This window comes from Haliotis cracherodii, unplaced genomic scaffold (assembly GCF_022045235.1).
Source record: "Haliotis cracherodii isolate W230 unplaced genomic scaffold, xgHalCrac1.p SCAF_12, whole genome shotgun sequence".
Taxonomy (NCBI): domain Eukaryota; kingdom Metazoa; phylum Mollusca; class Gastropoda; order Lepetellida; family Haliotidae; genus Haliotis; species Haliotis cracherodii.
In genome coordinates, this window is record NW_027266267.1 from 43,062,578 (window position 1) to 43,084,861 (window position 22,284).

The 22,284-nt window shown below is 39.6% G+C and overlaps 1 protein-coding gene across 1 annotated transcript; it reads right to left on the reverse strand.

The window, feature by feature from the left end:
- Positions 1-745: 745 nt before the first annotated feature.
- Positions 746-17,152, reverse strand: LOC139457416 (hemicentin-2-like). The gene is made up of 13 exons (XM_071238817.1): positions 17,113-17,152; positions 13,057-13,413; positions 11,548-11,853; positions 11,046-11,312; positions 10,264-10,386; positions 4,636-4,657; positions 4,444-4,499; positions 3,991-4,012; positions 3,738-3,793; positions 1,863-1,976; positions 1,669-1,684; positions 1,127-1,258; positions 746-815 (listed from the first exon to the last, which is right to left on the reverse strand). Exons 1-13 carry the CDS (start codon positions 17,150-17,152, stop codon positions 746-748), a joined length of 1,581 nt encoding a protein of 526 aa, XP_071094918.1.
- Between the last annotated feature and the right edge of the window lie 5,132 nt (positions 17,153-22,284).

The window sequence follows — 22,284 nt, forward strand, 5'->3', positions numbered from 1 at the left end:
CCTGTTCTGAAATTTATCTGTATGTATACATATGATCCATTTTACCCATTTCCTTTTTAAAAAGCAATCAATTTCGTAGGAAACGAAAACTGGCACAATGAAAGCAAATATTTATCATCAAGGATAAAACAAGGATATCAGTGTGGAACTATTTACAGTAAGACATGTGAAACCTATAGAAATAAATTAAACCGGATTATTGGTCAAAAATAAATCATAGAAGGCTTCTAGAGACCCTCACATAGTAAACGATGCCAAATAATAAATGAAAACAAACACAGTAATGACCACAGACGACAATTACAACAATGAAGGCATAAAAAAACTAGTTGCACCAATATATACACTTATAAACAAACATAATCAATATAAAACTGTTGAAAAAAAGAGCCATGTTTGGAGGTCTGCAACTGCCACAACCTATGTTCTATACTACCGTTAAAAGCGATAATATTTAATAAATGTTAATGTCAATGTGATCCTCCGCTTGATATATCGAAACAATGCATATGACACATCAGGGCCTCAAGCTTTCCTTGCATCGCACATCGGGGTAAACGTTTCCCTTTGGCTGTTTCCTCACATGAGGCTGTACCTGGTACTGTGGTCTTCTGTAGAGGAAGCTGAAGGGTGGACAGACGTTTGGATGTGGAACTGTTCCCTCACATTTGGCTGCACCTGGTGCAGTGGACGTGTGTAGAGGAAGCTGAAGGGTTGCGACACGTGTAGATGGGAAACTGTTCCCTCACATTTGGTTGCACCTGGTGCAGTGGACGTCTGTAGAGGAAGCTGAAGGGTTGAGACAAGTGTAGATGGGAAACTGTTCCCTCACATTAGGCTGCACCTGGTACAGTGGACTCTGTAGAGGAAGCTGAAGGGTTGAGACACGTGTAGATGGGAAACTTTTCCCTCACATAAGGCTGCACCTGGTACAGTGGACTCTGTAGAGGAAGCTGAAGGGTTGAGACACGTGTAGATGGGACACTGTTCCCTCACATAAGGCTGCACCTGGTACAGTGGACTCTGTAGAGGAAGCTGAAGGGTTGAGACACGTGTAGATGGGACACTGTTCCCTCACATTAGGCTGCACCTGGTACGTTGGTCCTCTGTGGAGGAACCTGAAGGGTGGAACTGTTCCCTCAGTAGTCGCTCATAATCATGCAAGGATAAGGCATCCTCGTCGTTGGTGGCAGCACAAGGTGCATCACTGATGTCACAGGATAGTCCCTCTCCCACCACCGTGAGATATTCACCAAATCTATAATTACAAGGTAAAACGTATATCACAAATTGTACCTATGAAATTGACTTGCACAGACGGTGAAGGATACATGTTTGTTGTTTAAATGCAGCTGGCAATACAACCTAATATATGAAGGGAAACCTTGTTGTTCCTAACAAATTATCCATCTCCGACTTCAAACAAGCACAATCTTAACATTTCCCCACCCTTCTGCACAAAACAAACATAGCATACATTCATTTGAGTATTTACCATCACAAGATACACATGAAAATACCGCTATAACTCAAAATCATGTTGCTTTACATTAAATAAAAACAGGAGAAATATCGGTTGGGTTTTGCCAACGATATGAAGTTACCCCGAGACCTAATTAAAACATACAACTCAAGTATTTCACCTGCAACAATACAAAATGTATGTACCTTCTGCTGTGACCATCTGAAAGTAAAGAAACGTTATACGTGTCAAATTCTTTAACGAATGAAACTTTGCGCAAAATATATATTTTCACCAAAACAGACAACACTGACAAAACAAGACTTCAGCGTTTCTAGATTCTTGACAAAAGGTGAACATAAGGTTGATTGACTTGTAAGAGAGTAATTTGTGTCCTTACCTTTCACGTCCTTGCAGACAAGAATAGCAACTGCTGCCACCACAACCGCCACAGCCGTGAGCATAACAGAGTAGACAGCAACAAGAGGGGCGATGTCGTCTACGTTCACCGCTTCTGGTGTAAGACAAAAGTTACACACATGTATAGTCAATATGAAACTTCACAGGAAAATGTCTACCGTGCAGTGACATATCTGAAACATAAGGGAATAATGTCGTATGAAATGACAATGCGTATGACCAATACAACCATCCGTTTCTCGAGATTACATGGCATATTACATAACCCAGGTTATGATTCACGATGGCTCACTAATATGTTAAAAGGTGTCATCAAGAGATCATATTATGGCTTATAAAATAACACGATATGACTTCGGGATGTCTGCTGATATGTGAAAACTATTTAACCTATTTTATGATAGTTATTGTATAATTGTTATTGTCTGATCTAAATTTCCAAATTCATAACCAAGGGATTTGTGTTCATGTTAGGTAATCAGGTAATCAGTTCGCATAAAAAGTTCTCGAACTTACATGGCGTATTACATAACCCAGGTTATGATTCACGATGGCTCACTAATATGTTAAATGGTGTCATCAAGAGATCATATTATGGCTTATAAAATAACACGATATGACTTTGGGATGTCTGCTGATATGTGAAAACTATTTAACCTATTTTATGATAGTTATTGTATAATTGTTATTGTTTGATCTAAATTTCCAAATCCATAACCAAGGGATTTGTGTGCATGTTAGGTAATCAGGTAATCATTTCGCATAAAAGTATAATAAAACATTTGTTTAAATATATTTAACTAAAATGCGGAACAGTTACATCTATGAAACCCTTTCACAAATAGATAAGAGCGTTTGCATATATGTATACTAACGGGGAAAAGTAACTGTGCTTCATATGAAGTGATGTAAATGTTACCTTAATAAAAATTGAATATTGTTTGGACATTTGTCTGACCAATTTTTTATCATAACAAATTCATTCACAAAACCCATAATTGGCAAAAGGAGACAGAGAAACGCGCCCTAAAAGAGGGGTGCTGTAACCACTCAATTAACAATGGGATGTGATCGTCATTTGCGTTGATGCATGCGAGGCAACGACGACGCATTGAAGACGCCAGATGATTGAATATAGCCTTGGGATGTTGATCCTAATGTCAAGCAAATATTGTGTACCCTGAACCGGCTGCACACTTATTGGTCTCAACCAAAGAATTGTCTGAGCTGTTCATGTTGCAGTTTGGTATCGAATCCGTCGATACACAAACCGAATTGCTTGTTTTGTTGACGTGAAGTCACACGTGGCATTAGTGTTGTGCTGCTGCAGACACCGTCTCAATAGAAACAATATTGTGTTTCAGTGAACATTAAAGTTTCTTCTAACTTTTGTGAGCACCTGACAGATTAACATTCATTGGGAACTGTTTACATTAAAAACACGTGTGTGAGTATCATGCTCCCAACAAATATCCCAACTGTGCGCCGTGAATGAAAATCCATGTGCAATTGTGAATCACGACATTAAAGTCGATAAGATGTTTTCAGGATATGTATTGAAAGATGCAGTATCTAAATTCAGAATAGATTAATTTTTAGTGAACTTTATATGAAGCAAAGTTATTTTGTAGCCGTTAATGTGTTTCTCTCATTATTTAATGTCCAGTGGCATTCAAACAATGCCGTTAAGCAAATGGTAATTATTTTCCTCTCATCTTATACAGTATGCCATCCTTGATGATTTGACTCCTGGACCTAGCCTTTCGGCTTTAGAAGGAAGATAGGTTGACTCACAATAAGTCGTTAGATCAGGTCATTGCACAATCAAACCAGCAAAAAACCTAAAGACACCAACCTTCTATCTCCTGGTAGCTCCCATCATTGTCCTCATCCCGGGCATATGAGACTACGCTGGTGACGATGAATATTAAAAAAAAGATTGAAATAAGAAACAAGTTAGCCTACAGATAAGCTGTGATACATTTTCAAGTTACATTGTGTTAAACAGCTTGTATTTAGTTTCGCCGTTACAGCCACGCAAGTCTATATCATGGCGTAGAGAGTAACTTTATATTCATTTCACTTGAAGATCGATGGCAGATACTCACCGATTTTGAATGGATCCCCCCTCTGAAAGTTACAACGTTGGGCAGGTAATTATGCATACAAAATACAAGATGAATAACAGATGAATCCTTGTCATTGCATACCTATCACCTAATGGTAAATAGGTTGAAGGATGCTGTGATATGTGACTCGTTTCCTCTTTCGCGATTAAGAAGTTTAAATAAAGCTGCACTGAGGTAAAAGACTCGTGATTTTAAAAGGTGAATGAGTGCTAAACGTTTCTCAGAAGGCAGAAACAAATTAATGTTATATTAGTGATAAGTTATGACTTAACAGAATGTCCATTTAAAGTTATCCAAATCAAAGAATACAAACTGTTTTCAAGAAAGGGTTGATTACATTTTCATTCGCGATTACCCTGTAAAATTTAAGAAACCTCATCCAATATAATTAACATGGCGTTGCAATGACTAATTATTATTTATGACACCAACCTTCTATTTCCTGGTAGCTTCCGCCTGTTTCCTCGTCCCGGGTATATGCGACCACGCTAAGGAAGAGGAACGTTTAACATGATTGAAGTAGAAGTAACTAATCAAGGCAGCTGTATAGATACAGTGTTATTGAAATCAGTGTTTTTACATGAACCTTTTACCCTTTTGACTTGATGAATAGCAGATACTCACCGGTTATGAAGGTATCCCCTCTCTGAAAGTTATAATTGTGTGTAGATAATTACTGATACATATTTCAAGATAAATAACAGATAAACTAAATAATTGTATCATTGCATACATTTGATAAATTACTAAATGATTTCAACTTCGGACAACACTATCTGCCTGTATATCCTAGTTGTAGAAAAAGTATCAAAGAAGTAGTACCTATATCATAAAGCCAGTATAAATATCTACTGGCAGAAGGCCCAGCTGTGCTATACATTTGTTCGAAGTAACACCATGACATTGCATTGCATATTTAACTGAGGTTTTCTATCATACCTACAAAGAATTCCCTGGTAAGATGGATATAACTCAACGTCCCAGCAAAGACACAGAACACAAATGTTCAGAAATATGTAACTGACAAAAGTGCCAGACCAAACATCGTCTAAATTACTAAAATAAATTCAAATCGCTTTGCATCATAATTGACAAAAGTCGATTATCTCAAAATCATTTGGGTATTATGACATTGACTAAATGTATGCATGCGATATATTTTTTTTCCATTGTTCTGTTGTTTATGAACAGTTCATGCATAAATTTACAGTGACGTAAGAGAAATGATGAGATGCTAAACTGGGTTGAATGAGAGAAGAGACACTGTCAAGTACATATCATCCCAGATGCCTTTTAATTCATCTCATCACCTGATCTAACTTTTCAAGTGAGCTTTTTATTCCATTCTTAACATCTTCTCTAACATACAGTAAACTACGTTTATAACGAACACGCTTATATGCATAACGAACTGGCGGATATAACGAACTATTTTTTGGTCCTGTCCTTTTGCTGTGTATATTTCGTACATTTCCTTATAACGAACTACGGTTATAACGAATTAAAAAAAGTGGTCCCTTTGAGTTCGTTATAACCGTATTTTACTGTACTGTATTTATTAGAGTGATAGGTTATGCATGTAACCTCATTAGTAATACTGTCCCTTAAACGCCGGTCTCAGATTCCCCTTCCTCACACAGACTCGGTTTTGATCCATGATGATTACTTATAATGGCCATCAAGGAAAGGGAAACATTGCCGTCTCTTCGTTTATTAAAAGTCAACTACAAGGAAGAAACCTAAACAACTGATTACAAAAGGTGATATTAATAATAAAGATGATCATTAGAACCCGACCCACTCACACGACCAACACCAAGACCGTCATTTTCATGTTGTTTTATTGGTATGACATGGAGGTTAACAGCAACCTCAAAAAAGCTGTTCATCCAAAATAAATGCTTAAAGCCCCATCTGCGGTAGTAACTACCGCACTCTAGTGGGCGGAGCTTATACAAGTGATCTGACAGGTCAATATGACGTCATGATAACACATACATTTCATTGGTTAATGCGTAAACGGGTGACGTCATGTAAACACCCACCCACGTGGGTCGTTTGACAACAAGGACGTAAGTTTTAATGGTAATATTAATATCTACCAAACGATTCCAAGACTTTTCAACAAACGCGTACGTCTTTGGTTTCAAAACCTACCTGCCATGTCGTCTTCACATCTTCATAAAATGATACAGTGGAATATCCACGATTTATCCAACACAGTCCAACACACAAATTATATTTCTATAGATCTCTGGACGAGAACGAAATACGTTTGTCGTGATGCATATGAGCAGCGTAAATGAACAAGAAACATAATATGTGTTGGGGCACCAATCGTTATCCTGTGATGTACGGTATATCTGCAGTTTATAAATAGCATTTCTCACAATATATACGGCAATCGGTGATTTCAACAATGTTTTTCTTCGTTGTGTTCATCTTGCCTCATCTGGAATCTGGATGACAACGATCGTGTAGAAAACCCTGGTAATGGTCAAACATATTTTCAAGTGATAAAAGTAGTTTTTTGTCGTTTCCGTGACATTCTTTCATTGCCAAGTAGATCTAGCAATGTATTTTGGCAAAGTCACACTTGTCCGATGAAGCCCTTATGCTGAAGTAACTCGATCCGTGAAACTTGGCGGGTCCCAGTGACCCACATCCCTGTTGATTGGCATGCCAAGTGTCATTTGCATAAGGCCATCCATATTGTTTGTATGTGTTTCTCTCCTCAAGCCTAAACTAACCAGAGAGCGGGCGGACGAAATAAAATATATTACTTATAAAAAAATCTCTTTCAATAATTGTGTAAAGTATTTTATGACATTTAAAAAAAGTGTTTAACACTTGGTACTAGAATCTAGTCTATGAATTAAGTTATGATGTAGATCGATTCGCTTTGCTTCGGAAACGAATTTTTAATAAACAACGGAACAAAGATAAAGTTGACCTGGTTCTTTTATGACGGTGCAATGGTAAATCTAGTAGTATTTCTTTTATTAGATCGGTGCGCAATTTTCCACAGCGTCAGCAAAATTGAGACACGAAGACATATTATTTCACTTCGGAATGGAGATATAAATAATAAAATACGGACAGCCTCACAGACTTCGAAACGATGTTCAGATAAATATTAGTTCACATTAATTCTGTCATGTGAAAATGGGTTTTAACATTATTTTCATCAAGCTTACATTCAGGTCGCTGGCTACTTCGGCATTAACACATGTTTTGTCTCGAGGCTCAAAGCAACAATGTTTCTCTCAGATACATTTTTCTCTCCATTCATGACGAACATCTGTCAAAATTTCAATGCCTCAACAATCTTCCTGGGCAGTTGAATTCAACAATGTAATACACACGGCCTCATTCACGGCGTCATCGCAAAAATTCCTTCCAAATACCCACCACGTGTTCAGGGTTACGACCTTTGGATAAATTAATAAATTAATTTGCATTTTTAGAAAAGATTTTTTTTCGTGAATATTATTATTAAAAACTATCCTGTACATGGTACTTTTGGATTGCACTGCGTATTTCTTTTATTACTTTCTAAAAAAAATTGTTTTCCCCTTTCTGACCACGCGATCTCCTAGCAACCACGCCCCATGAGCGCATCGAGTTGCTGCTTACAACTGTCAAGAACTTTGCAATTTCGCTTGTCTTCAATATGAGCAACAAAACATTTTCATGTGAAGCCTAATTTGACGAAGATTTGTTCGAGATATTCAGGGAGCCTTTGGTCATTTCGATTATGACATTGGTGACTTTATCGTGGAGAAAGTTCCAATTCAAGATGACATCATTCCGATTCACAACTCGAATCGACAAGATGGCGCCTCTCTTCCCGCCCTTGCAAGTGCAACAGAAACTTTGATAAATTCAGTGCCGATTCTTGGGATTAGTGAATCAATGTGACAGCTAGATTTCATTGTGGAACCAGATGAAGCCGAATATGTATGTTCACACTTCTTTTGTCAACCATGCGTGACACGGCACAGACAATCGCAGTTGGGGAATGGTGCGACCACCATGTTGCAGAAATTCGTGGATTTGAACACATTGCTTCTGGACTGAGCTAAATAAACGAAGTGTTTGGAGACATCGTAGATACTTGGACTTGAAGAAACGTAATTAAACGTTGCAGCAGATGAAGGATTTGTGTGGACAAAACGGGAAAGGGATCCCAGATTGTATTTCAAAACTTGTGCGCGAAATGTATCCAAATACCCCGAACAAACATATACATGGGACAAGTGTGGATCTAATGATCAAACTCAGTTTTGTGTGTGAAAATTCTGTGAAAGAAAAGGAAATTCATAATTAAAGTTGTCTTGGAATATAATTATGTATTGGAGTTTTCGTTTATCGTAAGTACAATATTATCTGGATACGCCTTCTGTAGGTCAAAAAATCAAGTATATTTCGTTACTTATTTACCAGTTGCTTATGTGCATTGTTATGTTGATACACGTGACATATTCATCTATTGTAGTCAAACTGATAAATATTGGCGGAACTTCTGGTGCTTCAAATTAGGCCCCTTCCTAAACACTAGGTGAAAATCTGTGTAATAATATAAGTTTTATGAATATAAACTGATTATTGTGTGGCACAAATCTAACTGTTGAATGCAAATGACCAAAACTAAACAAATATCTGTAATTTTCGGAATTGAACTGAAAGAATCGCGTCGTCAATTTCGTATTTAAGTATCGTTACGGTTACATTAACCGAAATTGATGTTCTGCTGCTGTTCTGCCGTAAAAATATGCAACACAATTCCCTTTGACCACAAATGCATTGAATGTGTCACATGTACATCTGACCATGTGCTTTGCTATTTATAGCGCTAACGTAAATAAGCTCCGCCCACTGTGATCGATGCAGACGCCAAACACGATCGATTCGATTTTTTATGATAAAACTACAGAAAATTTATTGACTAATATCTTAATATGGAGCCATTTATTGTATCCATGGTTTGTCATTCAAGTTGATACGAAGTTTGACGGTCAATGGTGATCTTGTTCCCGTATGGTTTTCAAAAAACCTCTCCCGACACTCGGTTGTGTTTACATTGTCAGTCATTGTTCGAAACTGAAACACCGCCACCTTGCGGGCTATTTATAGTCAGGGTGGGGCTTTAAGACCACAGTGTTGACCTTGTTGCGCGTATTTCGTATTAATAATAGTATCTTTTCATTTAATTGCTATTACTTTAATATTGAGACTCGGATGAACTATTTCCGCGTGACGACACACACCCTTAGCTTTACACACCACATAACGTGATTGACTTCAGGAAGAGTTTTAAACCCAGAATATCTTGTGTACAATTTGCGGTCAGGAAAGATAATTGTTTCGTTGACATGATTCGATCAGAAAAATACACGACTCATTCGTAGTCAACGTAAGTGTAGGGCGCTTTCTGATATCTTGACCTATGGTCACTTATGCCGGCCTACACTGCCTGGTGCATGTGCAAACAACCAATTTCTTAACATGCTGTAACTCTTGAAATTAACGCGAGCGTGAATTAAATGCGAGTGGTGTTTGCTCGCTTTAATTAACATCGCATTTATGTCTCCAAATGCGCATCCAACAATAAGACCGCCCCACTGCACACTTTGAATGGCGGAAATACCAACTTGAATATATACACAAACATGGTTTATTGTGCAGCAGTTGTAACAAGTATATAACAATGTCAGTTAAAGAATAGGAATTACACAATTGGCATCCGATGAGTTCTACCCGCTCGTGTCAAGCTTGTTGAGTCGCATTGATATTGAGTCGCATTTTTGGCTAGGGTCCTTTATTTGGAGACGCATTAATTTCCAGATTTACAGTATTCATTATAAACCTAGAGTAATTGATATAGAACTTACAAACGTAGATTTAATACTTGTAATACGTATTCGGATCTTTACACTCTGTAAATATTTGTTCTTAACGTTTTCAGCTTGTAATATTCCGCCACACTTGCTGGTAATAATGTGGAAACCGCGACACGTTTTTCAGCAACGTTAATGAAGTAAGATCAATATTTGATATTGCTAAGCGGGCGGGTTCCGAAAGAAGTGATTCTGAATATTTCGTTCGAGGTAATGTGGTCATCTGCAAAATTATGGCCTAAAGTGATTGGCCTGTCGGTGGACCAATCAGAAAGCAGGATTTTAAAATATTATGGTAAAACTGTTAATGTGACTCACGTTGTGCGCATACACTCACACAACATAGTATTACCTTCACGTGTCTGTTTTCTACGAACAACACATATGACGACCACAGCGATGGTGACTATCAGGACAGAACAGGCAGCAGTCACAGGGACAATGGACACGAACCCAGCCCCAGTCACAGCTAGTGCTGGAAATTGCAAAATGGAAAACGTGCAGTTTTCCCCTGCATAGATAACTTCTAGGAATGTGTGTGTGTGTGTGTGTGTGTCTATGTCTGTGTCTCTGTGTGTTTCTGTGTGTTTCTGTGTGTGTGTGTGTTTGTGTGTGCGCGCGTGAATGAACATGGAATCAATCATGATATGTTTTTTTCCAAATAAATGCTTTCATGCTACTGATTCTGTTACCACAGTCTATCACCAGCAATGTTGTGAAATTCTTACAGAAAACTTCCAGCGTCAGGCCCCGTGATGTATTCCCTTACGTGTTGCCACAGATCTGTCTGCAGATGGTGTATACAACATACTGGTCGACTATAGCAGCAATATCTTTTAAAGAAATACTTTAATTTTTGGTGTTGCCATTGTAATTACTTTGCAGTTATTTGTGTTGGTGTGCATACCAAGTTAATCCTATAACGCAATATTATATCATTTCTTTAATATTTGTTGGTTACACACCGAATTCTGAATTTACTTATTGTTTCAATTTGGTAGTCAAGACGTAACAATATCATATATGTATGTACATATATGAGTTAACGGGAACACATGGAGTAATGCTTTATAAGTAATAGGTAAGATGTGATTCCTATTAAGTTTATGTAGTATAATTTCAATATAGTCTTACGCTGTATAGCCAGCTTCAGGCTCCGTGATGACATCCCGTGTGTATTGTTGACGTTACAGGTGTACTGTCCAGACACAGATCGGTCTACAGCTGGTATATATAACACAGCCTCTTTCTGTCCCGTGATCACCCTCAGTCTGGATGTGTCCAACCAGGTCACAGTGCAGGCGGGGTTACAGTCAGCAGAACATCTCACTGTGAGAGGGTCCCCTTCTACTACAGACACGTTGTCTATGTTGCCATTAAATTGTAACGTGTCTGGTCCATCTGAATAACATAAATAATTTGATTTTTTGGCCTACCATAGCTGATACCTGTGATCATGATATTTACCATGGTTGTATATCCCTTTCTATATTCATCAGCGATCTCTGCCAAAAGCAGAGTCAATTGTACGATTCCGACTATATCATGAACTTGTTTATAAGAATAACTATCAAATAGTTATGGTACCAGCCTTAAACACTAACACGTGTTTTGACAAAACAGCTTCTCTACTCACACAGAACAGTCAGAGTGTATCCCTGACTCCAGTCTGACAGGACGCCCTCTTCTTCAGACTGACACGTGTAGACACCCTTGTCCCCCTTGGTGACGTTGTCTATAGTCAGGACTGGCCCCTCCACGTGTACTCCGCTCTCCACCCTCCTGTTGTTTCTCCTCCAGGTGTAGGACGTGTTCAGGGTATACGGATACAGAGACCGGTCTAGAGGAAGATTCCGGGAGGTGGAGGAGCAGGTCAGCGTCACAGGACCACCTGATACAGGGTCGGCAGATGTCGTGCTGATGCTCGGTTGTGATGGTTTCTCTGAGGGCAACGTGACAAAAGAACTATCTGATATCTGTCGGCATTACTGCATGGCATTATAATGAAACTCTAGGTAAATAATGTACATACCCACTTGTCAGAATGTTTGCTGGATTCGAATATTAATTCAAATCAGTCAATATGTCTAAAAACTTCTAAGTGATCTTTGACCTGTTTCCTATTCATTCCCGCGAAAGCCAACATATATTAAACGAATGAATAGGGAATTTACAAAGCATTGTCAAACTACTGTTTTGTTGACAGAGCATCTGCCTGGATATTCGTTCCCATACCACGTGATAACACGTGACGTTAAAATATGGTATTTGATGTTACCCTGCTTGAAGCTCGGCATTAAGGGTATACGACAAGGACTGGTCGGCTCTGAGTGAGTACTAGTATATATATCTGAGTGAGAATACTGTATCTGAGTGGAATATTCATGTTACTCCGTGACATGGTATATCACCTGACTAGCACTATTACACCAGATTCAATCCTGACTTATGAAAGCAAGCACGCACGCGTACACACACGCACGCACGCCCATCTCAAATAGATGTGACTGATCCATCCTCCATTATCCAGTGTATTATATCTCTGTTCTATCACCAGAAGTCGGGCACGGGTTGCCCAGTCGTCTGAGGCGCAGCAATTCGCTGTGCATAGTTCCGTCCCTTTGGCACTACAGAAATCTATGGTTGTGGGTTCGAATCCCGGTTCGCCCAGATTATGTTTTTAGGTTTGTCAGCACCATACCCGTGCTCATGGGTTTCACCGAAGTGGTAAACGTCTGAAACCTGCATCACTACGGACTTTTCTCCAACATTAAGCTGACAGGCCGTGATATGTATAGTATACTGTTAAAAGTGAGGTTAAACACAACTCATTCACCCACTCACTCACTATCACCTGAATCGTAGTAGTTGCCCTCAAATGTGTACTAAGTACAATACCCAATCACCAATTGTTGATGCTAATACCATCGCTGTCTTAATCTCCACAACGACTTCTTTCAAAAGAACATTGCCTTCAACAAAACTAAACTGATAGAATATATCTCTTCAGTTGATATATGTCTCCTCACATCATTTCCATGTCTCGTACAATATTCCTTTTATCGTGTCTCAAAAACGACCGTTCAATATGGAATTGTCTATTTGGGAGATAAACTGATCATACTCAGATCATCTGGTTACTTACGAAGTACAATGAGAAGCTGACTCCACGTGTTAGCAGACCAGTCACTGTCATAGGTAACACACTGGTACACTCCGGCGTCCTGCACGTCGACACTGTGGAAGAGGAGACTGACCACCGTCCTTCCTTGCAGGGATGTATTGACACTCAGCTGAATTCTTGTCCCGTCCTCTGTATGTGTGTTGATAGTTGTAAACACATGTGTATAGTCCTTCACATCGAACAGGATCTTGGAATGATGAGGCCTGAGCTTCCCATTAGGTCTGACAGACACAATCTCAAACTCCGGGACAGCTGGAAGTACATTCCAGGACATGTGGACTCTTTCCCCGACACGGGCAACAGTGTTGTTCTGGGAGGCTGAAACAACACATTAGAAACATCACTATACAGTTGGTGAAGTCAAATGTAACTTCAGAACTGTAGGACAATGCTTACTATGACGGTATCAGATTTACCTGACGTTCAGAGCAGGTTTAACATTCCTGACTATAAACATTTCCATTTATATGTTCTCCTATTTACCTCCTTGCATTTACGCACGAACATAAATTCTTACACAGCATTAGTTAAAATGTTGGTATCAGAAATATAACAAACAACAATTATCAAGGTATTTGTGGTCCACAAGACCTTGGACTTTAATTCTTCATTGAAACGAGTACGGAACTACATGGGATGTACTCTACCGTGTACCTTCTTGGATTATGTGTGAGTAATGTGACATACTGACGGTGCATCGTCACATTACGCTTTCCTCAAACTTAAATTTGAAAAATGTGGACAAATTTGACCTAAATGTGTGCGTTGAGGCTGAGGGTACGACTCACATGTATTATTCTATCAAGTCCTCATTCCATCTTATCTCTCCAGCGATGATATATGCGATAAGCCTACAGCCTGTAGAGGGCCTGTATTAATGAGTGTTTACTAGTCTATTTTGAACATTACGAAATTAACGGGACTTAGTAATGTCAGGTTCACAGTGTTCCATATGTTCTTGTTTACAGGGGTGAAGAGGTTTCTGTCAGATATAACTGTCAGCTCTTACACTGAAGGGTTGTTCTTTTGTTTACAGAGTTTCCAGTAATATTGAATTGCACAACATCGTACTGGACCTGAGATGTCTTTACATTTTAGCTCAGCTTTGAACGCTATTTTAGTTTAGTTTTAGTATAGGCGTGTCAGCATCCGATGGGAGGTAACCCCTACATGTATGTGATACATGTCCTACATGTGTACATGTGTACATCTCTACATCTGTGGTGAGGTGCCGACAAATATATGACGACGGATATGATAGCGAAAATGAGATTCGAACCCACTTTTGTCTGATAATTGAACGACCAATGGACGCATTTCTACACAACGAATTGCAGTGCCGGAGACGACTGGTTCAACAATATCCACCTCTTTATAAACAACTAATGTGTGCGTCATTATAACCCTACGCCGAAATCCAACAACATACAACAACGTTTTCTAACATAGTTGTGACCGCATCCGTGGCCTAGTGGTAGAGCCGGGGAGCGGAAGGCCCTGGGTTCAATCACCGGCCAATCAGAACAAAATACGTCAAAAGAAGGTAATTGTTGTTACTCTGTTGGTAGCTAAAAACAGGTGGAGAAAGTGAAGAAAACCATTCAACTACATGCTGTCGTACTAGAGCAGCGGAAAATAAGATGAACACTTACGAAACTAAGCATGTCAAACGAATTCCAAACACTCCTTACGGGTGACGTTGTTATTCAAGTGTTTCAAGTGGTCATTTCAATACTGTCTACATGGTATATATGTTCTAGATGTATCTGGGGTTCAAACCGAACGCAACGGGACATTTTGTAGAGGTAAAATATGCAAATAGGACCGCCTCACTATAGGCCCGAGACACATAATGAACTGATACAGGCGATGAGCTAGGTAAAAGTACTTACTGACAAATGGAAATAATCCTCCGTACAAGATCACTGCTTCAATAACATACATATATGTCATAATTACGTCAGATAATTAAGGGTTGAGAGAGATTGCAGAACGTGTTCACGTGCAACAGCTGAATGTCCACACTGTCGGGATGTAATGAAATATTTCCGTGTTAACGGGTGTGATTTCGATGCGTGTAATTTGTATTTACACACATTTAACATTTTGCGATCTGACGTGTGAGCATTGATTAAACGTCTAAACACCAGCAATTAAGAGCTACGTTATTAACACAACAGTTTCAACTTATAACAAGAAGTTCTCTTAAATATGATATATTCTATGCAAAAAAAGGTAGAGGATATGTATTGAGTTACCAACCTGAACATGAAAATACGAGAAACGATTTTTTTCTAGGGACCTAATGTAGATTCGGGAAAAGAGTGATTGAGTTAGGTTTTCAGTTATATGACGTGTCAGCAGGTGCGGGTGAGGAGGGAAACACATACATGTAAGGTCTTAGCGTGTACAACGAGTGACAATTATTGTGCTCAGATGATAGGTTCCTGGCACGCTTAAGTAACGTAACTTGTCGAATTGTCCCCACACTTTTGTCATGGAGCCCACTGACCTACAATCAGGGGATCACAATACGTGTTACACCAGCTTGGGCCGTTTCGTGACTACAGGGGTAAACAGAGTGAGTGAATGAGTTGTGTTTAACACCGCTTTTAAAAGTAGTACAGTTATATGACAGTGTGTCAGCTTAATGTGGGAGGAAAGCCCGAAGTGATGGAGGTCTCAGACGTTTACCACTTCGTTGAAACCCACGAGCACGGGTACAGTGCTGACAAATCTAGAAACATAATCGGGGCGAACCGGGATTCGAACCCACAATCATAGGTTTCGTGCTCGCCTAAGGGACGCAACTCAAAGAGACACACAAGATGTGTTCTTTATCCACCGGGATGTCGTTATATACTTAACAACAAAACTTCCTGTGACATTGAATAAGATTTAATGCAAAGTTATGTTTTTTACCAAATCTGAAACAATTTCTATTTGCAACAGCTAAAAGACTCCTGTAAGTGTTTAGATGGATTAATTTGCCATACTGACTTCAGAAAATGCGTGATTTCATAAAAAGACATGAACATGCCAAAATGTCAATTTACAAATCAAGAGCGCGTGTGTCCACCTCTGGTTGCGATGCAAGCAACACATCTTCGTCTCATGGAATGGATCAGGCGTCGCACAAAGTCCTGTGGGACATATGTCCATATCTGCTGGAGCATGTTTCTGGAGTGACCGACGAACACGTGGTTGACGTCGAAGGCGCCGATCCATCTCATACCACATGTGCTCGATAGATGAGAGATCAGGGGAGCAAGCGGGCCAGGGGATGACATTCACGTTGTTTTGTTGAAGAGTACCCTCAACAAGTCGAGCAATATGAGGCCGGGCGTTGTCATGTTGAAAGGTAATGCCTGGGCCATGACGAAGCAAAAACGGTAGAACAACAGGGACGATGATCTCGTCGCGGTAGTGCTGTCCATTGAGATTTCCCTCTACTAATATCAACCGGGTCCTCTGTCTTGCTGTAATCCCACCCATTACCATAACGCTGCCGCCCCTGAACTGATCTTCTTCCACGACACAATGATTGACGTAATGTTCACCTCGACGTCGGTACACTCGAATCCGTCCATCGCTGTGGCTGAGGTGAAAACGAGACTCTTCAGTGAATAGAACATGTTCCCACTGCATGGCCGTCCAGCGTAGACGTTGTCTGCACCACTGTAGACGTGCTTGACGGTGGTTTCCTGTCAAAATGGGACATCTGGCGGGTCTTCTGGCGACAATCTCTGCACATCCGAGGCGGCGACGTACGATTATTGAAGATATTCGTTTAAGGCCAGAGATGCTTCTTGCAGTCAGTGTTGCTGGCTAGAATTGATTTCGTATTTGTGTTGTTCTAATCTTGTCGATTATTGGTTACGCTTGGCCTGCCACTCCGAGGATGGTCTCTGACTGCATTCGTCTGTTGCCAACGTTGCCATAAACACCAAATGGTGTTTCTGTTGACGTTAAATTGTCTTGCAACATCACGTTGACTCGATCTTGCTTCAAGCATACCAATGGCTCGCAGACGCTCATTTTCGGACAGGCGTGGCATTTCGTAACGTTGAATAAACGCGTAATTTTGTTGTTTTTCTGAGTGGTTGTTGTCAGCACGATGGTAAACAATGCATATGGAATCCCGTTAACTCACATGTTTTTATACCTATTCTTGGGTAGTGAAATGCATGGAGCTTGCATAAAAGTCAACTTTTGCATGGCATGCATGCTTTGCTGTAGCAGTTGCGTTTTTGTGACTTGATTCCATACATGTACTACAATATTGAAAACCAAACTTTACTTGTTTGAAAAATACACTAAAATATTGGTGTCACATGAACTTTTGTTGTTGAGTATATTAATATATAATGTATAATTGTACAGCGCGCACTTTCCAATTTACATCAGTGGTAGACGGTTAACTGTTAGTTAACTGTCACATTAACAACTTCTACCGGGTACCCATTCAACTGATGGGTAAACAGAGTTCACTTGCCTAAGGCGACTCCAGAGGGGACGTGGCAAACACGATTAATAATTCGACTGCTCTCCGTCACGCTCTTGCTGAACGTCACCTGATGACAAACTGCCACCACATGCACAATTAACAAGGCATTTCGTCCAAATAATGTATGTCTTTGAAATATTTAGACCCATCCTCATTAAAAGCCAGAGTGCTTAGAGGAGCCATCTTCAACCCAAATATTTACATGAGATTCCCACATCAAACATGTATGCTTCATTAATTACATATACTGTTGCTTGTCGGAAACAAATATATGGATCACGAGATTCGTATGCAAGAAGAAGGAAAGAGAAACACATATAATCAAAACGTTATCTTTCTGATTGAATAAGTCTACATTGTTTTATATCAACCGAATGTAACGGAATGTAAACAATATCAATATTTTCTTGTCATTTTGTTGTGGGATTTGTTAATGGTACATGTAGGCATTCCTCGAGATACATTCATCCCAGGAACTGTCCATTTTCTCTGCGTCATCATCAGTTGTCCGTTTTGTTGTGAGTGTATATTTGAAACAGGAGGTTTGAATGAAACCATATGTCTGTTCAACACTCGGATTAATTTTAGATACAAAGTTTCACTGATATGTGATGTGTAAACTTAATCATTATATTTAAGTTGGTTGGTTGATTTGTTGTTTAAAACTGCACTCGGCAATATTCCAGCTATATGACGGCGGTCTGTAAATAATCAAGTCTGGACCAGACAATCCAGGATTGATATCATGAGCATCGATCTACGCAATTGGGATACGATGACATGCATCAACGAAGTCAGCAAGCCTGACCACCCGATCCTGTTAGTCGCCTCTTCGACAAGCACAGTCGCCTTTTATAGCAAGCATAGGTTGCTGAAGACCTATTCTACCCTGGATCTTCACGGGTCTAATTATAGAGAGTTCACATGGAGAACCAATACAGTAAGTTTATCTGTATTTGAGGCGACCATCAGTACAACACACGTGGCGTCGTGCGAGGTCATTAGAAAGGAATGCTTTTGACTTTGAAAATTGAAAGTGTAACTTCCTCATTTTCTCATCTTATTTGACTCTGTGGGTATGACGTTAAACCTTGGAAAATCCGCCCTACTCTCCCTCTAGTTTCCTGATTGAAGCCTTATTTATTCGGTAATCAAGGTCAAGTGTACATACGTTAAACTTTCGGCTTCCCTATTCATTTTAGTATGAATGATATGAACATTTTGTTCAGGGGCATTTAGCCTCGGCGAAATATTTCCGGTGAAACAGTGACGCCAGACACCCACTGGGGTAAAACGAGAGTAATGAAACAAACACCACATATTTTCATATATTCCTACATTTACACTTATCAAAGGGGTACGCAATCCATTCGATACCATGCCGCAGTTTAACACGAATACCCCACTCAGACACAGTATACTGACTCCGAGCCGACCAGTCCTTGTTTTAGCCCCTTAATGCCGAGTGTCAGACAGGGTAACAACAAATACCATCTTTTAACGTCTTTTTGGTATTACGCGGTCAGGGATCGAACCCCGGACCTTCCCCTCTCCAGGCGGACGCTCTACCACCAGACCACGGAGGCGGTCACTCTGCTACTAAACCTGGTAAACAGTACTTTACACAGTACAGTACACTGGTCATTACTGTTTAGGACTGTCACGCGAGATGGCACCTGGGTTAGGCATGTTAGGGCAACAGGGAAATCTTTGTGTCTTTTAGCCAAGGTAACATGTAGTTAGCCGTTAGATATTTGACTTGCGACTATCGAGACAGATGCTATATAGAATTTAGTGTTTGTTTGTTTGTTTGTTGTTTAACGCCGCACTCAACAATATTCCAGCTATATGACGGAGGTCTGTAAATAATCGAATCTGGACCAGACAATCCAGTGATTGACATCGTAAGTATCGATCCACGCAATTGGGATACGATGACATGCATCAACCAAGTCAGCAACTATCTCGTGCTGACTCAGGGGTTTGAGTATAAAGCTCTCTCTACTAAATACAGAGAACATGCCCGAACGTGTCACCTGTGTGCAAAATACGCATAATGGAAAGCGCATGTTAAATCCCTAACAGTAAGTGAACGCGTCACTCGGCGGCCATGTTTAAAGTGTGTGAACGACTCGAGGATGTCTGTGTGAATAAATTATATGTTTATTCAAGACATGTTTCTGTTTATTATGAAGAGTTGTGATACTACACCTTATGTCACGTAAGGCTGTTGTATAAAGCAAACCTTATGTCCTCCTTCTTTGACAAAACCATATCAGGGCTAACCGGTATAATGGGATACATATGTTTGGGTAAACGGGAACATTGAACAAACTTCGCATTTGATCTTGTCACCAATCAGCTCACATAGTCAATACAAGGAAGTATGAACTATTTTATATGTTATTTCTATTTTGACTACAACATGTGTCACGTTTGTTGAGAGGCTTCCTCGTGTTTATCATCTGGTGCATTTTTGTGAGCTTATGAAATGGAAGCTTTACATTGTATTAAGGTCAACTCTCTATGTGTAAAATACATGAGTACACATGACTGAGCTTTCACATGGTTTTACCGTGACTGCCATAGTTATCAAAAACACACGAGTAGATAATGACTTTTCTACATTTAGGGTGGTCGGGTGGCCTAGTGGTTAAAGCGTTCGCTCGTCACGCAGAAGACCGGGATCGGCTCCCGACATGGGTACAGTGTGTGAAGCCCATTTCCGGTGTCCCCCGACTTGATATTGCTGGAGTATTGCTAAAAACGGTGTAAAACCATAATCACTTACTCACCCATTTCTGCATTAAACTATAATTGCACACTAAATTGAATGAGTGAGTGAGTTGGGTTAAACGTCGCAATTGTAGATGTGTTTTCTGGTGTTTTGAGGATGGGTGCAGTATGTCTTTATAATATAATCAATTTGAACGTGTTCAATGTTTCGTGAGGAAGTGAGTGAGTTGGGTTTAACACCGCTTTTGACAATATTCCAGTTGTATCACAGCGTGTCAGCTTAATGTTGTAGGAAAGCCCGAAGTGATGCAGATCTCAGACATTTAAGACTTCGGTGAAACCCACGGGCATTGGTAACGGGGATGACAAACCTAGACATATAATCGATTCGAACCAGGATTCGATCCCACAATCAAAGGTTTCTGGTTTTACTCAAGGGACGCAATTCTGCACAGCGAATCGCGGCGCCTTAGACGAGTGGGCCATCCGTGGCCCCCACTAAATAGAAACTGAAACACATTACATCACCGTCACCGTGCTCTAGCATGAGAAAAAGGGTTATACACATAAAACAAAAGTTGAAAGATGAACAGCTAAGATTAAATTGCAGACAAGTCAACTTCAACATAATTAAACATCATGAATGTTGAAGTTGATACACATGGATCACATTGTGTGTTCTAGTACTGTACTGACTTGTGTCTAGGGGTCCAGGTATGAAACCGTGAGCCAGAGACAAAAGACTTGAATGAACAATTACTTTTCTCTGATATATATTTTGGTAAACTGAGCACATTCTAATCTTGCTCCTAATGTTACTCAAGTACATCACATGGTACAGACGCCTGAGTTTTGAAAAGCGGCAAAACATACACAAATACAAGCTGAATAAATTACACTCTCATTGTACTCTTGTGGGGTATAGAACCAGGGCGTTTGGTATGACAAGCAATTGCTTAAACCACACGGCTTACACAACCGCATCTTGTGTCGAAGGAAGATGACAATGTGTGTGTGTGCGTGCGTGCGTGCGTGTGTGCGTGTGCATGTGTATCGATTGAAAATAGCAGTATGTGCGTCTAACAGTTGTATCGATGGAAGCTATCCTTATTTGCGTGTCAGGTAAGACAATCTTTCCTGCAAACTTAGTTTTGTCCTTGTTTTGCAGATAGCCACTATTGACTTGCGTTATTTTCCCTACAAATATTGCAATAAGGCAAGATCAGTTGATTAAACATTGATTATCAGTCTATCGACACAGATGCTATAAAGAAATTTACTGTATATTCGTTTGTTCCTCAAATTGAAGAATACGAGTCGCAAATCGTCAGCTGCGATCCTAAGCTGCCTACCTTCAAATTCCTGGTTCAAATCCAGGATGTTATCATAGATGAATCACTATAACTGATTTATAGTGTGTCGAACAAATTGAAGGTTGCCAATTACTGCGTATTCATGATGGCTAAAGCGATTCAATCCTAACTTTCTTTCTTGGAATGCATTGGACATATAATTGTGACATTCAAGTGATTTATTTCACAAGTTCTGTTATAAACGTCTTAAAATAGGCAATATCAGTATCATAAATACAAAGAGCATGTCCTCACTATAATTGTGAACTGTCAGAAGCGTACGTCAGAAGGAAATAGAAACGAAATAAGAAAGCTTTAAAATACATTCATTTATCTCTTTGTATCAGTTGAAGTATTAATACATTAACGGAAAGACCATGAATGATAATTTCGATCTCAATTTCAATGTCCTGTTATTTTGTTTATGTTGTGAAAGTTCACAAACTGTCATGTGTGTGAATAGTACAATCAGAACTGACACGAACATATATCATCAACAAACGCTTGAAACAATTATTAATGTACACGTTTTTTTACTGTCAGCTTATAATGTTAGTATTTCCACTGAAGTGACTATTCAAAGTCTACAAATTA